Raw genomic sequence first — 18787 nt, 5'->3', positions numbered from 1 at the left:
AGGGCTTTTCAAAACTGAGCCATATTGGAAAAAATCAGCACTTACCCAATCTTGGGCAAGCAGGCCCTTTCCAACACCAGATCCCCAGGGTCCGTGATCACAGTCACGCATGGCGCTTCTCGAGTACTCTCCATCCACGTTTTAGTGCGTATAGCATAGGCTGTAGTAAATTCAATATGATGTTGAGCTTGCCCTGCAAGCGCTCCTTAACAACCTTGAACGACAGAGTCCGAGCAAAGCGGTGATGATTCTCCTAGAACTTTAAAGATAGAAATATGCTCCACAGTTTTCAAAACAGCTTTTTGTCATTTTTTCATTCAATACCATGTTTCTGAAAAACAGGCAAGTGATAATACTATGAATTAACCCTTTCCTGTGAGCTACCTAAGTAGTTTATGTGGATTATCTCATTAAATCTTCCCAAGAACAGTATGTGGTAGCTATCATGATCATGTCCATTTTACAGATGGGGAAACTGAGGCTTAGAGGAGTTAAATAACTTGCCCAGAGTTACAGTATGACTGAGGAGAAAAGCCAGATTTGGACCCAGGGAGTCTGGCTGGCTGAAGAGTCCTTGTTTACCTGTCAGACTTAATTCATTATTTTTTTCTACAGTTGAGAAAATTCTGACATCAAAGGGCTAAAGAACATTCTCAAGACCAAAGCACAAACTTTTCAGAAACATACAGTAATTGGCATGAGACACCTTGAGCTATTATTGAATGAGCTTTTGCTTAAAGTTTATCTTGACTTTAAAAATAGTAATATAATTCTAGACACTTCCAATAAACTGACAGGCCATATTATACTTTGTAATAAATTACTGCTGCACCATATGGTCAGATTTTTATTTTGTGATGGTTCCTTCCAAAAGGTTCCTTCCATCTCACAGAGAGATGGAGTAGAGTATGCAAACTGAAGCAAGCAGCATTGAGCTAATAAGTGTATTTTTTTTTAATATTAGTTTCTAATGGTTATTGAGTTAATTTTTAGAAATATTTCTGTAAGAAGTCATGGGTATGGTATTTATGAATACCTAGTGGTATAAAAAGATGTCACTTCAAATGTTTGCAGGACAGGCAAATAATCCTTCCAAAAACAGCTACAGGGCACCAGGATTAGAAATAGAAGGGAAGCAGTGGTCAAGAAGGATTTCTTATTAAACGCTGATCTTCAAGATGGGCAAACAACAAACTCCCCCAAATATACACAATATCGGTGGCAGACTGAGAGACCAAAAGGACCCTTTCAGTTTAATAGTATCTTTCTGTCTTAACATAAACTGTGTTCATATTTTATATCCTTTAAGAGTTTAAAATATACAATTTTGTGGAGGTGACAGCATTCTAAATCCTTTATCAAGGGTTGTTTTATTTTTTTAGAGATGTATTTCTTCCTAAATTTTAATAATTAAATAAGACACACTTCATAAGATTTGTACGTTCTATAAGTTTATGGAAAAATTAAAGATTTGTAAAAAGGTTGCTTGGAGATTTTGTAGGGCTTTTCATCATTAAATGAGAGCACAAAAAGTGTATAATAAATCCAAAGGGATGGAAAATATTTCACAGGAGACTTTCTGGGAGGATTTTTCATATTTATTTCACCCTGACTCTCATTTTTGTTGTTTTTCTTTAAAGAATATAATTTTGTTTTTCTGTAAAAATTAACTTATCTGTTTTTGAAAACAACATAAGATTGTTGTATGCAACTCTGCACTGGAGAAATGAGAAGTCTTGTAAAGGAAAGGAAAGCTTGGATAGTGAGGGAACTGATTGAAATACTGTCGTTCCTACTTCCTTTTGTGTGTGGTAGATTTGTTGAACAGAATGTTCTGATGAAGAAGTGATAAGTGAGGATAAATAAAGCTATTATTCAAATGATGGTAACACTCTATCAAAATCTAGCAATACAGAAATCTATGAGCAAACTGGCTATATCAAAAGGGGACAGTTTAAAGTTGATACAAGTGGTCCCAGTAGCAAGATTCAGACTTTTAAATGTACAAATAGTCAAGTGATATAAAATTGCTGAGAATCCAGGATATATTGGAAAACTCTTAGCTATAGAGTTAAGGACACTCTTAACGCAAAATATCTACTTTTGGAGGCATCAGATGCCATTGTGAATGGAAACTGGTGATCAGCCACAATGCTAGGTCTTTGTTTTATTAACAACACTTGCTAAGAAGTAGAGTGTAGGATATTAAAAACTGGGAAACGTTCCTACATTTAGAGGAGAGCAATGCTTATTATCTACATTTTCCCTTTTCCTGTAGCTCCACTGGGACACTGCGACCCAGCCAGGAATAGTAGCCACCTCCCACCATTCCCCAGTGCCTTGCTCAGGTTACCAGCTCCCCAGGAGGGCCAGGAGGAAAGGAAAAGTGTAGGCCTAGAAATGTTTGACTGTTCTGTGACAGAGCTCATTGTTACCAGAACCAGAGAGAGAATAAAACATGACTGACTCCAGAGGACTGCTCTTCCCATTGTATCATGCTGCCTTCCCTCTGTACCAGTGTTTTCAAACAGTAGACCCCATTTGTAAAGCAAATTCTTACATAGAAACTCAGTGTATTAAAGGGAAAAAAAGATGTTCTGTTTGGAGCTAAGGTGGACATCAGCATGAAGCCCAGACCATTAAGCCTTCGTGCCTCTCTCCCCACCAGGCACCTAAAGAAACCCAGCTTCACAGAGTACAGATGTACTATGCACAGCACATCATAGAGTTTTAAAGTTACCTGTTTCTGTAGCAGTAATGACCTCATTGAACAATTCTTTCATAGACATTTTCTTTGTGTAACATCTTCACCTGAGCTCCCTTTTCAGCTCAGTATAACAAACAACATCTAGCAAAGTGTAGTGAGCACCTCATTTCATGCTTGAATCCTCCAATCCAGCACCAGCTCACCCTAAGGAGCTGGGGCGGGGGGCGCTGAGAAGGGCAAGGAGTCTTCTGTTGAGTGGAGGAGTTACCTGTTTGTTTTATCTTCCTTGCCCCTTGTGCCTGCGCTGAGTGAATTTGATTAAAGGTATATGCATGGAAGTAGGACACTTTCTCAGCTCCTTCTCAAAGTTGCTACCTGCTTGCCTGGAATAACATATCCTAAGCACACGCCCTGCTTACTCACTGCTTGGGAAACACACCGCAGTCCTTACTTCTGTCCCCACCTTGTATATTTGTTTCTTAAGCTTAGAGATGATCATGACCTTGCTGTGCAGTTGTCTGCTGCCTACTTTTAAGTGGAAATCTCATTTTTGTTTCAGATTCTCCTTCTTCTGTGGTTAACAAACAGCTCGGATCCATGTCACTTGACGAGCAACAGGGTGCGTGCAACAGGAGATGCGCTATGCCCGCCATCCATAGTTCTATTGCAGTGCATAGGCCAAGCTCTCTCCTTTTCCAGTGTTTCATTTCCATTACGGTCTAAGAGTCAGTATTTGTTGGCTAAATCGCCCTAAGTGGTATTGTGCAAAAGGCCTTCTTGACCTATACAGTTCCATTCTGTGTAAGCTAAGTTAATTTCTACCTTTGGCCCTCTATGCTAAATTTGAATTCTCTTCCTGTACCAATACTGTAATGGATATAAACTATATCCATTTCTTTTCTTGTAGGTATCTATCATAAAATTGTGGAAAACTGTGGATGTGAGGTTAGCATATTACCTAGTGGGTACTTTAGAAAAGGTTATTTGAACATGGTAATACTCTATATTTTTACATTGCTGTAGTCATGATCTTGGTTTTATGTCTCACTTTTCCAGTGGGTAAGCTCCGGGAAGCTTTACCATAAGGAATACAGTTCTGAATTACAGTCATGGGGCTCCAAAGCCACAGTCAGAGGGTGAAGGGCTCCTACCTCCCACTTGCACTTTGGAAGCAGGAGAGGTCCAGAGTTAGTCTTAGAGCCTGGAGCAGAGCCTGATGAGATAGATGTTGCAAATGTGTTTTCACAAAGTTACATAAATAACTTAGCACTAAAGCCGTAAACTTTAGTTGGCTCAATGTAAGATGACTCACTCTTAAACAGTATTGGGGAAATGAAATATTGCTGAAGAATGTATTTGGTGTGAAATCTAATTTTAATTATCTTCTTGGGGAAATATTCAGAAAACTAATTTTAAAGCAAGTTAGAAAATTCCTGTACTTCTAATCTTAAATTATTGTTTATACAAGTAGGTTTTACGCTATAGGTGTTTCTGTTCTTGAGAATGAATGAATGAATTGATAAATGAATTTGAGAACTAAGAAACTGAGCATGCTTTATACATTCATTGCAGTGATATTAACAGTGAAGAATACTTACTTTAGGGTAAAAATTATAGCAGCATTATGTATATATTGTACTACTGTTTAAAACTGCTCTCTAATCAGATAATTTTTTTGTAAGGATATGCGAATGTAAAGAGGATGTTACTACCAGATAGTTTTGTAGCCAGATTCATAGTCTATAATCACATAGAATAATTTACATGGAATTATATTAAATATTATATTCAATTTAAGTTGGTACTTAGTTTGTGTATGATATTGGATATGATGGAAAGAGACAAAGGACAGCGCCCAGGTTTTTGGCATCAGTGACGACGCCATTTACTCGGGTAGACTGGTTTGGAGGCAGAAATCAAGAGGTTTTGGGGGGTTTGGGCCATGTCTTTTTTTAAAAAACAAACAAAAAAACCCTGGGTTTTTATTGATTTCAAAGAGAAGAAGGGAGAGGGAGAGGGAGAGAGAAACATCAATGATGAGACAGAATCATCAATCAGCTGCCTCCTGCATGCCTCCTACTGAGGATTGAGCCCGCAACCTGTGCATGTGCCCTGACCAGGAAGTGAATCCTGACCTCCTGGTTCATGGGTCCGTGCTCAGCCACTGAGCCACACCAGCTGGCTGTGATATGTCATACAAGTAGAGGTGTTGTATAAAAGGTCAGATATTGATTAGGTCTGGCAGAAGCTATACCATGGTAGACCACCATTAGTGCAACTTTCTAGTAAAGTCCCCTGAGCAGAAATGTGCTAATGATGGACAGTAGAGCCAGTAACTAAACCCTGAGCTTTTACAAGCCTTTTCACATCCTTTGAAGTACTGGGACTCCCACATTTCAGGCTTATACTACCTACAGATAACTTTTGCTGTAAGAGTTAAATTCCCCCCCACCACCATCTTTCTCACCTGGACTAATGCAGTAACCTCTTAATGGGTTTCCTTATGTCTACTCAGGCTACAGTCTGTTCTCTACCAATAGCCAGAGTGGACTTTTGAAAAAGTAAATCTAATCACATTCATCTGCCTTAGACTTTGTAATTGTGTTCCTTTGCCCTTCAAAGCAGTCTGAGTCCTTACACAGCCCCTACATGACCTGGCCCCTGTCTCCCCAGCCCTCTCTCAGGTTACTCTTCCCCACCTGCTAAGCTCTTGCCAAATAGGCCTACTTTCAGTTCTCCTAACACACTGACTAAGCCTCTTTCCCTCTCAGATTCCTTCTTTTTGCTATTCCCTCTACCAAAAATGCTTTCCCTTCAGCCATTTATCAAATCTCACTTAGATATCACTTTCTGAGAGCTGACAGGACTGTTCCGTTCTCCTCTTTTATCTTTCTTTTCCACCTATTTTTCTTTGTTCCAAATGTCAACATTTGTAATCACACACTTTAGGGATTGTTTGTTTAATGCTCATCTTTCTGCATGTTCTGTAAATGTTGTTTTATTTGTAATACATCCAGTGCCTAACACCTCATCTGTTATACATTAACAGTGAGTGTTTGTTGGATGAGTGAATAAATGAATTAATTCTTTAAGCAGTGGGATACTATAGAAATTATTTCAGCTTGGGAGAAATATGACCAGATTTATGTACTAGAAAGATGGTTTTGGCGGCATTCTAAATGACTGATTAGAAGGGAGTAAAATTGACAACAGCAAGACCGAGAGGCTTTGCACCAGTCCAGGTGAGAGGCGGTGAGGGGTCCAGTCTGAGGCTGTAGTGGTGGGAAATGAGGAGAATGGACAGATTTCTTAAATATTTAAGATACTTTGAGACTGATTTAGTTAAAAGGAATGAGGGGATGATACCCAGGTGTCTCATAGGGTGATAGTGATCGCATCAGCCAAGATGTTGCAGGAGGAGCAGCTAGTTACAAGGGAAAGGGACACATGATTTCCTTGATATGTTGAGTTTGAAGTAGCTTTGGATGCCCACATGGAGCATCTCAGACAGTTGGAGGGATATGTGATTCTGGACGTCACCAGAGAGGTCTGAGGAGGAGATAAAAACTAGGAATTACCAGTTTACAGGTAGCAGTTGAGATTGCTGAGGATGTGAGGGTGAGTGAAGAGGAGTCTGCACACAGGAGCAGGCAGAGGAAGAGTCTGGCTGAGAGGCAGGTGGGAGGGATTAGAGAGACGGGAGGCAGAGAGGATGTGTGTCCAAAGCCGGAGAGCAGCCGAGAGGCTCTGCTCAGTGCCACGGGAAGCACGGCGTCGGGGACGAGAAGGCTGGCAGCTGGCCGGTTGTCAACCACTTTGGCGTCGCAGTTCCAATGAAGTGGTGGCACGGAGCCCTTAGCAGTGGTTTGAGGAGAAAGATTTTTTTAAAAAGTGGAGACATTGGTCTGTAGGTGACCTTTTCAATAAGCTCAATTAGGAATGAAAAGATAGAGGAAAGGTAATATTTGGGAGGGGGTGTTGTAGTTTCAGAGCTGAACATGCTTACAGAAGAAGAAAGAATTGTAGAAGAGGCTACAGATGTAGGGACAGCTGACGTCCCCAGATAGGCTGTTACTTCAAGTCCGAACCTTGTCGAGACTCTTGGTCTTCGTTTCACCCTGTAGAATGGAACAAGTTGGAGATTTAATAAGTTTTCTTTCTGAATATACCTCTAGCTAATGGTTGTTGAAGCATATTTTAGATTTCCATACTTTTAAAGAGATACTAATTCAGCCCAGGTGCTTTTGCATGTTTTAGTTTAATTTCCCATAGTAAATATATTTATTTGGGGTGATTACCAAGGATAAAAATGTTACTAATAAAAATTTTTTAATTTTAGTGGCTTACTTCACTGAAAAAAATATTTTTGAGTAATTATGTACACGTTATTGAACTGGTTGTTTGCAACCAGTGTTTCTGCTTATTTATCTTGAAGTTTTAACAAAAGTACAACATTTGACAAACAAAACTATATTTAGCCTACATATTGAGAGTCATACTGTCTCCATAGTTCTTATTTTCTTTTATCAAAATACATTTTAAGAAACAAAATGGTAGGAAAATAAGTGTGTAGCATGCATATTGTTTTAATCCTGTTGTAAAATACTTTCCCATATTCTCCAGAGTTGGGGCTGTGTGTACACACTGGGAGCCCTTCTGAGCTCCTTAAAAATCCATTTGGTAGCATGATAGCTGCGTGTTTGTTTCTTTTGAGCAGTGTGCCTTCATGAGTAGTTCTGGTTTTCCTTTTTACTCACATCTCTCTTATGCGTGGGGGGAAAAGTCCTCTTCTGACATACATTTCTCTTGCCCACTTATGTTATTAAAACTAACAAATTCGCCCTGGCTGGTTTGGCTCAGTGTATAGTCAGCCTGTGAACTGAAGGGCCCTGGGTTTGATTCCAGCCAGGGGCACATACCTCAGGAGCAGGCTCGATCCCCAGCCCTGGTCGGGGTGCGTGCGGGAGGCAACCAATCTATGTCTCTCACTCTCTCCCTCTCCCTCTCCCTCTCCCTCTCTCCCTCTCCCTCTCTCCCTCTCCCTCTCCCTCTCCCTCTCCCTCTCCCTCTCCCTCTCCCTCTCCCTCTCCCTCTCCCTCTCCCTCTCCCTCTCCCTCTCCCTCTCCCTCTCCCTCTCCCTCTCCCTCTCCCTCTCCCTCCCTCCCTCCCCTTCCCACTCTCTCTGAAAAGCAATTTCTCCTTGTTCTGTTAAAACAACAGCAAAAGAAACCTGTGGTCTTCACACTTACCTTTTGAGGGGGCATGAGAAAATGTTTGCCTGAGTCTTATGTTTCGGCCGGGACTAAAACAGGTTGCCTTGTATTCATTACGGTGACTGTCACCAGCACAGGTCGGAAGTTGGTAACGCTATTAAATTTGGAATTTAAGCCTATAGGCAGACACCCACTTTCTATTCTAGATTTAAGAGATACGAATGCTGACTTACAGGCTTTAGAAATATAAATGTTAACTCTCCCCTAGGTACTATTTTATACAAGCAGACTTCTTTCGATGTTGTTAAATGTTTACTTAGAGAGAGAGTGGATGATCAGAAACCAGTGAAACAGATTTACTAGTTTCAGTGGGTAGACTGGGAAATCGGAAAATTGGGCCTGTCATGCATTGAGTGTGCATTCCCTTCAGGTTAAACACTGTCACCAAATGGAAATTTTAGTTTAACAATATTGTCTTCACAAGATTGCATCAAATAATATTTTAAATGGCCATTAAATTCACTTGGACAATTCTAATTTTTATTAAATAAATATCTAATGATTGAAGCCTGCCGTGTTAATAGGAAATATAACTTCAGTGTTCATCACACTGGAATTTATCTGTAAATGCTGTATTTTAAATTGTAGAGGAAAAAATAGTGAAATCAGACTTCATTCTACATTTTCTATGTTCCTCAGAACTGATCATCACTTAGGTGCCCAGAATGAAGTAACTCATCCGCTTTTCCCCAGCTTTTGGTCTGGTTATCAGTAAGAGATACGTGGGTCTCCCAGCTTTCTGAAAGTAGAGGTTCCTGTGAAACCTTTTGTAAGCCGAGGTGGCATAAAGCGAAGAAGCAATTACCATTAATTAATATGGGAAAGTTTTGTAGCTTTTCCGAACCAAATCATACCAGATGGCACATAAAACCTAAAATAATGCCAACATACCATAAAAGCAGGGAAGCACAAATCAATGGAGATAAAGCCCAGATGCCCGCAGGCACAGTGTGGAGCTCTGGTGGCTTGGTGCCGAGATGTCCAGTATAGTTCCTGAGGCTGGGTCCCGGGGCGGAGCCCGGTGGGGCCACACGCAGCCCAGGTGCACGCTGCCTCTATAACAGCTCACGAAAAACAAAGGATGAAGGCCCTTTTCATAAAGGCAGACACCCTCTTTGGATTTCTTTTAGTTAGTGAAAACAGGTACTAATGTAGGCCTTTTGTCAAACGAACTGGCATAACGTGAACTTTGAAAGAGCAGGGAGACCTGTATTCTTTTGGGAGCTAAATCCTATTTAATTTTCACTGCACATGCTCATTGCTCAAGTCTCCTGCCAGCCAAATCAATATCTATATCTGCAGTTAAGTTGTTTTCTAACTCAGAATTGTCTCTGATAAATACAACTGACATTTTTTGAGTTTTTAGTGTGCGACTGGCTGTGTTAATAATTTTACATGCATTATCGCATTTGTCCTCTTTAATGAGGTGGATGCTAATATCACCTTGATCTTACTGGAAAAGAAACCAAGATGCCAAGAAATATGTAAAGACAAGTGCAGTAGGTGGTGGGCCATGTTTGTAAATGTCTCTTTCACTAATTCAGCTGACACTTAAATGCCTGTCTGCTTGTGGCAAGGACTGAGCTCAGCTCTAGGATGCACGAGCGAGTGAGGCTCATGTTCCCTGTGCTTAGAACATAGAGTTGATCAATAATGACACTATTATTAACAGGAGAGTCCATTAACCGTAACAATAGCAACAACATAGAGCCTTACGTTGCGTTTTCTCTGTGCCAAGTGTTACTGTGAGCAGTTCTGTGTGGTTTTACCTAATCCTCATGGCGCTTCACGCAGTGGGGACTTTTGTCCCCGTTTTCCGAATGAGGACACTGAAGCACGGAGTGGTTAAGACACTAGTCTAAGTGTGCCTGAGGCGTACCCCGTAAGTGCGCCTGAGGGTTAGGAATGGGATTCAGACCCAGGCAGCTCAGCTCGGCGTCTGTGGTCATTATTACTGTGCTTTGCCTCAGCTAACAGTGAAGACGTGTGGTGGACAAATGTCAGTGTGATGAGTGTCATAAAGAAGAAATAACAGAGTTCAGTGGGGAACATATAAGAGAGAGTCTTCTCTCTTCCAGTAGGGGGCCAAGTAAAGCATCCCCAAAGATGAGACATAGCAGCTGAGACGTGAAAGAGGGTTGGGCTGAGTCAGGTGAAGGGGAACACAGACACATGGGCATGGGCCTGCGATAGTCACATTTGGACGACTAGAAGTCCAGTGTGGTTGGAGCTTGTCATGACATTGAGAGGGGGAGGGCTTAGGTGGAGAAGGAGCTTTTGGACATTTTCAGGTTTTGGATTTTATATTACGAACATCAGGAAGCTAGTGGGGGATGTGTATCAGGGAGTGTGGCCTGGTCTGGTTTGTTCCACGCAGTAGGAAGAATTGTCTAGAGACTAACTCCCTTAGTCTCTTGGAGACTCTCCTGGTAATAGAGATTCTGACCTGATGGTAGAAGTCAGGTAAGAGAGAGGTGAAAAGATTCAAGAAATATTTAGGATATAGAGTGAACAGGATATACAAACATAGTTGCTAAGATAACATTTTGTACTGCTGTTAGCACACTTAATTTTTTTGGTATGTCTTTGAGCGTGTTTTTTAGAACCACAAATGAATATAATTTCATAGTGGAAATGCACAGATTAAATGGTTTGGAAACATGCATTACCAAAAAAAGTTAATTTGTGGTTCTGCGAAAGGCTTGGAAGATACCAAATTAAACAAAGTTAAAAGAAGTTTCTTTCAAATTACATTCCAGCCCATATTGAAATTTCTTTCTGAGCCAATGCACTTACCTCACAAAAGGGCGCTTGTACCATTTCTGGAAGGGATCTTTTAAATTTGTCAAGAATCTTATGTTATTGACTATTCGTTTCTAACCCCCCAAAATTAAGCCTTTCCCAGGACAATCTGTTGTCTTGATTTTTATGTTCTTATTACTGTGCCTCTGAAGCATGTGCTTCAATTAGGTGTCATTCGCCTTGATGGAGAACACACTGAGCTCCTAACGTCATCAGCTGTTTTCTGTAACTAGTCACTAAGCAATCTAGAACGGCTGGCTGAAGACTTAGCAGTGTCGGACAAGTTAAAGTGAGTTCCCCCCACTGCACTGCAGTTAATTTTATTCTCCCAGGATGTCTTAGTGCCCTGGAAGAAGATACCGCACAGCTGTCCAGTGCTCTGACGCCAGAGTCTGTGGCTGCCAGAACTTTGATCAGTTGCAGTAATGTTGCCAAGTCAATGGATTATACATCCCTTCTGAGGATAACAGCAGTAACAGTTGATCTTTCTTAATCAAAATGTTTATGCAAGCACTCTTATTTTCTACTTTGTAGTCAAGTTATTTCCAAGTCGGTTTAGTAAGCAGGAACTTCATATCACAGGAAACCTAGGTAACTGGAGAAGCAGCTCGGTAGTTTCATCATCTGGAAAGCGGAGATGGTGACAGGTGCCACAGAGGTTGAGAGAAGAATACATCACTCTCCAGGGCCGTGGTAGTGCTCAGTACGTTTAGTACTGTTGTGATGGTGCCTTCTATAGAGTTGTTTGTGTGTTGAGGTGAAGCTCTAACCTTATGGCTCTTAAATTAAAATCTCTACCTGTTTAGCAGTATTATATATCTGCATTATGTAAGCAAGGCTTTCAGTAATAACGTTTTTAGAATGTACTGATCCAGCCTCTAACAAATAGAGCAAATTAGGGAAAACTAAAATGGATACAAATATTTTTTTCAAATACAGTAGAAATAAAACAAATTTAGCTTTTTTGTTCTTTAAAGTAGAGTTTCCTTAGACATTTGTATTTTATCAGAAACAAATTTTGAGTGAATTCACTAGTAAGCCAGGAATCTATTTCTGAAAAAACTCAACCTGATGGACTGTTATGATCAAGCCAAGGAGCATTAAACTGGGAAGAGCAGAATGGAATAGGCGAGGGAGTGGGCCCTGGGCCTCGGAGAGACCCACTCATAGCTTGCTTGAGAAAACTGGGTTTTTTTCTGCATAGTGTTTTGTCCAGAGACACCCTGTTTATGTGCAGTGTCTAGGGAGGTACATTCTACTAGATAGTAAGAGGACAATTTTACACAAGGCTGGTGAGTTCCTAACAACTTAAGTGAGCAAATTCTGTCAACTGTAGTCATTTTATAAATGAAATGAATACTACTGTGATTGACATTACGTAGGTTATATTCATGGGAGAGTGCAGGGTAACTGTAGTAGATGCCATAAGGAGGAAGATTTTAATTAGCATGACCATGAGCTTCTTGCTTTTGGGTGATGGTGGGGTCCTGTCTATTTAAATAAGATATTTTCTACAGCATTCTGACCTCTTGACAGCTCTTTTTTTACTATTTTCCTGTAGTCATAGAATGTGGGTATCTAAAACCATCTTTAATTTTCTTCTAAAGGAAAGGTTTGATGTGGCATTTATTTCATAAGGCTTCTCGTATCTCCCACTGCCATACCCAGGGTGGGTCTAGGAAATTCAGTCCTGCAGTCCTCTCACATCTGCTGGGGTTTTTTAATCCCTTCTTTACTTTAAAATGAAAATAAACAGCAAAGCACTTTTTAAAATGTGAGATATTGAAAGAACCAGCCCCCGTTCTGCCTCTTGGTTTCCCTGAACACCAGTCTTTTGCTCTCCTCGCCAATTCCAGATGTCTAAAGATGACCATGACTTTGGCAGTGGTGGAACAAAAATTTCAGCAATAGAACTGAAGGGTAAAGGAAAACTGTGTGTGACAGGCGACTAACAAACAGCAAAATTTTCAAAGATGGCCAAGGACAGGACAGATGTTTTAAAAGTCCCATTCTTGATAATTTTATGTAAGCTAAAGATCTGATCTGTTAATTATTTTATCAGAATGCCATTTGGCAAAATATCTCCTCTCAAACAGTGTGATAACGAATCTTTGAAAGTTGTAAGGGATTAATTTATTTCTAGCAGCTGTTTATGTCAAGGACATAAGCTGTAGCACATGTAGTACAGGCAGTAATTTTACCATTCGGGAGACTAGCTTTAGAATTTATTCACATGTATATTTTCAAATAGTAATTGATGTTATTGGAGAGGATTTCTCATGAGACAAAAGTAAAGATAGTGTTGTTATCAGCCTGACTTCTCTCTTGGAGAGAATCCCTTTCATTCCTCTGAAGTTCTGTTTAGAAGTCTTGTGAATTGTCCTGTCTCACAATGAAAACTAGCCAGAAGTTCTCTGAGACCCTCTTTTAATAAGTGTGCCAGTGTCTTTCAGCAGAATGTGAAAAGACGCAAGTCCTTTACTGTGAAGTGGACCTCAGGACCACAGAGCCCAAGTAGTTTGGGTTTTGTTAAGTTGTTAATTGTTGTTGTCATCTTTCAAGACACAGCTTATTTTTAGTACTATTATATCACTCCTGGAATTGGTATTAAAAAACAATTATGTCACAGAAGAGTTTTCTTTCTGCAGGCACTGGTAGAAACATTACATGTTTGATTAACATAGCAATTTGTATTCCCTATGTATTTTAATGCTCCCTCAAGTTGCTATTCATCATAAAAAGAAAAAAGTTTAAAGTTCTATTTAATTTTGCCCTTGATATCCATGAACTCTTGGGGAGGGTGGCTTTGAAGTGGTCTATATCAATTTGTAGGGTTTCTTGATTTTATTTGCCATTTTATAAAGATTTTATTCGTTGAAATAGAGGTATGTCGTGGAAATCACCTATAGATTCTTAAGGGGGAATTCCCATTTTTATAATTTAGTGATCAAATTCCTTGCAAATTAGCCAGGAGAAGGAGATGAAATATACCAAAACATATGATCGTATAACAGAGAGTTTTAGAAAATTACAAAGCACTGTAAATTTTCTCCCCCTTCCCTCAGATTATGTCTATGCATCCTCTCAGTGTTTCTGAAGGAGCCCATAATAGTTATTTTTGATGCTATAGCAACTGAAGTAGAAAATCGTGAGCATTTCCATTAAATAAAAGTACCAGTTTATAACGTATGTCCGTGCATGTTAATATTTTTTGATTCCCTAATGATGAAATGTGGTTCCCAAATGTGTTTGATTTCCATCTGAATCCAAGGGAGTCGTGTACACTAAGCTAGAACAGGATGCAGTTCCGCTTTGGAATATAATATAAGAGTGTTTCTGTAACACTTGCCTTTGGACTTGAAGTGAGAACCAATAACAGATGTGAGAATTATGACGAGGACAACCTAATTTAAGTTTTATAAATTTTGGGAAATGTCATATTTTTATTGGTTTCAGAGACTTTTTCAAATGTTTTAAACACAATTTTCAGATAACAATAATGAAAAGCTGAGCCCCAAACCAGGGACAGGTGAACCAGTTTTAAGTTTGCACTACAGCACAGAAGGAACCACTACAAGCACAATAAAACTGAACTTTACAGATGAATGGTAAGTTCATGTTTTTGTAAAGATGTTCTTAGCCATTTTATAGGATTGTGTTAGATATTATTTGCAGCACTTCACCATCTTTATGCCTTGCTTTGCTCTAATGTGTGCTTCAGAATCACTTGGAGAGTTTGTTAAAACGGAGACTGGGCCCCACTCAGAGTTCAGTTTGAGGAGGGGTCCGAGAATTTGCATTTCTAGAAACTTCCCAGGTGATGCTGATGTTGCTAGTCCTGGGATATTCCTTTTGATAGAAAATGCAAACGATAAAAAGAATTAATCACCTACCTACAGACCATTAGTGTAAAAATAACAAACCTAACATTTTGGAGCTTTTTGCAGTCTTGGTCCTGTGTATAGATAGATAGATATATATATGTGTGTGTGTGTATATATGTGTGATTTTTGTTGCAAGTTTTAAAACATAATTTTAATCACGTTGAATATACTCTATTCTCCCCTGCATTTATTTGACTTGACTTTATAATACACATCACTACTTAGCTTTCATAAATGTTATTTTACTAGCTGTTTATAGCCCATCAAGTAGATGTACCAGAGTTCACTTAACCATTTCTCTTTAATTGGGCAGTGAATTTTTTCACCTTTTTTTAATTTAACCAAATGAGACTATAATGAATATCTTTGTTTACAGGATTTTTTCCTACCTTTAAGATTACTGATTTGAGATCTGTTTCCAGAAATGAACTATATCTAGGCTAGAGATATACCAGGTTATTTTCAAAAGGATCTTGTGTCATTACATTCTATTAGCAGCATATGAAAGTTCACATTTTGCTGTCTCTAGGCCAGTGTTCAATATATTCATTTATTTTTAACTTGTATATTTGATTTTAAAATGACATTTGTTTCTATTTAATTGATTACTAGTAAGGTTGAACTTTATATATTTTTAATGATTGTATAGGTTCTCTTTAATTTCTGATGATATTTATTGCCCATTAATCTAATTAAATCTTACTCTTTAAAAAAAAAAAATCAAGCTATGTGGGCTTCTTACATTCTTTCCCACTGTCTCATGGCCTTCTGTTTCAGATTGCCTCCAACGTTTTTTATTTAAATGTATTACTATTGCTATATTAATATTAATTAATATAAAAGTAATGTGATCTTTCTTAATATATAATTAATTATATATTAATATAATTACATATTATATAGTAATTATATTAATTGTTTAATAACCAATATATTCTGTGTAATTAATATATTAACATACTTAATTGTATATTAATATAATTATTATATGTTATATGTTAGTATAATATATAATATGCATAAATAATATATAATAGTTATATATTGTTTATTAATATATAATCATTTATATGCTCATATATGATGATATTAATATTTATGTATTCCAATTCACTGGTTTCCATTTGTGTTTATGTGTGTATGTATTTTATATTAAAATCTTTGATTAAGTAGTATTTTCAAATATTATTGAATACTTTCTATGATCCAGAGACTATTGTAGACACAGGGAGTGTATCAGTAAAAAAAATAGGCAAAAAAGACCTCTGCTCTGTAGGAGCTTACTTTCTGGGTGGAGGAGACAGACAATACACATAATAAATAAGTGAATTGTGTAATATATTAGAAGGTGCTAAGTGCTCTGGAAGAAACTAGAGCAGGTGAGGGTGACTGACAGACCTAGGAAATGGGCAGCATCATTGGGAGGGTAAGAAGGAGTGAGCCGTGCACACAGCTCGGGGAAGAGCAGAGGGAGAGACAGCATAAAGGTTCTGCAGGAGCAGACCTCCTGTGTGTACGGATCTCCGATGGAAGCATAAATGTGTTGCTGGAGTGGAGTGACCAAAGGAGAGAGCAGTGGCAGAGAAGGTCAGCTGAGTGCGTGAGGAGGACGTCTGAAAGGACAGAGGCTGTCTGGTTGCTGTGTAGACATAGGCTGTCGGTAGAGCCGGGTGATCAGAGAACAGGCTGTGGCCTTAGCGAGGTGAGAGGCAGCGGGTCTTGGGCAGGAGGGGCGCGGGGGCAGTAGTAAGAAGAGACTGGCTTCTGGATGTGTATTTGCAGGTAGAGTCAATATAATTTCTTTATGAGCCCTCGTGTTTGACCTCTGCTTTTAAAATCAGGATATTGATGGCCCTTTCTCTCAATATGTAGTTTAGGGTCACAGAAGGCTATCATCCTTATTATTTGTCGTCTTTTCTGTCCTGTTCTCATGATTCTGGACAGAGTGGCTGGTTTCTTACAAAGAATCTCATTTGAGCACTGTTTTTAGAAAAAAATGTTTAGTCCCTCTTTTGAACACCACTTTTCCTTCTCTAAAAACTGACCATGAATTATATTCTCTTATTCACCAGTTTCTTATTTCTTTATCAAAGACATAATTAGCTTTTTTTCTGATTATGAGAATATTCAATATTCATCATAAAAAATTTCAAGCAAGGATGCAGTCTTTTTCATCCCTGCCAAACAGTGTCTTGCTCCTTGTTTAGTTTCTCTGAGGACAGATGAGGCAGTAGAGCCCGTGGACTAAGAGCTTGGGACTCCAGTTTTCTCACCCATTGGGCATATTTAAAAGAACCTACTTCAGAGGTGGCTGTGGATTTAGTGAGACCACGCAGAAAAAGCACACAGCACTTATTAGCACACTGATGGGCCCTAAAGAATCCTTAGCTGCAAGTGTCGTCTTTTACAAACTGCCTTTCAGATCCTTGGCACAGTTTCCTACTGTGGTGTTTGTCTTTTTCTTCTTGACTTATAAGAGGTATTTGTTTCTTATTAGGAGTAAGTGAGGATAATATCATTTGACTTTCATTTGTTGTAGCTATTTCCCCCAGTTTGTTGTGTGTCTTTAGTTTTATGGTAGTTTTGCTCTGTGGTTACAGCCTGACCTCACACTTAGAAAAGCCTTGTCCTTCCCAGGATTAGGGGGAAAGCTTTCTCTTGTTTCCCTCTTAATTTCTATGAATTTATATAAAAAATTATATGTTTAGTCCTTCTATAACTTATTTTACCGTAAAGTGTGCTGTAGAGCGATAGCTTAATTTTTCCTTTGTCCCAGGTACCATCTATTGAGCAGTCTCTTCATTTCTCTGTGACTTAAAATGCCTTATTAACATATGCTAAATATATTTACTTGGTTACTTTGTTTTTTCCACTAATGGCTCTCAATTCCTGCATCAGTGCCATGATGTTTTAATTATAACTATTATACATGAGCATTTTATTTATATCTATATCATAGCTTTCTCAATGGAATATCACATTAGTTTCTCTTTATCTAAGTGACTATTTCTGGTTGAAAAGAAATACATATTAATTGCAGAAAAAATTTCAGAATTTACAGAAAAGCATGAAAGAATCACTGGCAATAATGCTACTGAGATGACAGCACTGCTTGTCCTTTCTGACATTTTTCTCTGCAAATATACCCAGATGTATATTCATTCTTTTTTTTAAAATTATGTTTTTATTGATCTTTAGAGAGAGAGGAAGGGAGAGGTATAGAAAGATAGAAACATCAGTGATAGTGAAACATCATCAATCCCACCGTGGATCGAGCTCGCAGCATGGGCACATGCCCTGACCAGGAATCTAACCTTGACCTCCTAGTTCCTGGTTCGACACTCAACCACTGAGCCACACCGGCCAGGCTAAAATTCCATATTATATTATACATGGATGCCCTTTTTTAAAACATCAAATTTACTTTTGCAATTAGCTTAAAAACTTTTTTAATAAAATCTTGGCCAAAAATTCCATGATAATTTGTATTGTTTACTGGGTCATTGCTATTTGTCTATAATTAATGTTTTTTAAGTTATCGTAACTCTTAAGTTTCATTTCCTTGTTCACATTTATTCTAAATTTGAGAAATTGTCACATTTCTGTGAATTTAATTTTAATCGGAGTCAGATTGTTATACATTTTTCTCTATTTTCTTTCCCACTCAATTCCCTCCTTACAGTATGTGATGCCATGACTTGTCACAGAAACTCATTGAAATTGTTCATGTAAATTGGTCTAGCATTCTGCTCTCACCAGAAATGCTAACAGAACTATGGCCATCATCAGCTGGGTATTAAAACTAACCCAGAAAACATCCTGGACTCCTATAAACTGTGTTCTAGAACTGGAAGTGGTCTGCAGAGCGCAGTGCAAAGGCCAAAGAAATGTCTAGGCCTTTTTAAGTATTAATTTAAAAGTAGCCTAGAAAACAAAGGGTTAACGGGCATACAATCAAAGTCTGTAGAATCATTAAGAACTTGAATAGGATGAACCATCTCTAGTGAGGGTAAGAAGGGAGACAATGTAATTAAATTATAAAATTCAAGAGAGATGTGTAGAAATGTGTAGCTGACCTTAGAAGCATTAAAACACTGTGGAAGCGGCCCTTATGTATTTCT

General features: G+C 38.7%; 1 protein-coding gene across 10 annotated transcripts in view; it reads left to right on the top strand.

Annotated features, from left to right (window-relative positions):
* DCAF6 (DDB1 and CUL4 associated factor 6) overlaps window positions 1–18787 on the top strand; it is a 72927-nt gene that overhangs the window by 39101 nt on the left and 15039 nt on the right. For 6 of the 10 annotated variants that reach the window (XM_081122303.1, XM_081122300.1, XM_081122302.1 and 3 more), the window contains 2 exons: window positions 3267–3326; window positions 14273–14390. In XM_081122303.1, the coding sequence (XP_080978429.1) occupies window positions 3267–3326; window positions 14273–14390 (178 nt within the window). The remainder of the gene's footprint in view (window positions 1–3266; window positions 3327–14272; window positions 14391–18787) is intronic. The other 4 variants (XM_081122298.1, XM_081122306.1, XM_081122305.1 and 1 more) reach the window with 1 other exon arrangement.

The sequence above is a fragment of the Miniopterus schreibersii genome, assembly GCF_964146895.1.
Source record: "Miniopterus schreibersii genome assembly, chromosome: 19".
NCBI lineage: Eukaryota > Metazoa > Chordata > Mammalia > Chiroptera > Miniopteridae > Miniopterus > Miniopterus schreibersii.
The sequence above is the reverse complement of the archived record's forward strand: the minus strand, read 5'-3'. Positions and strand labels throughout refer to the sequence as shown.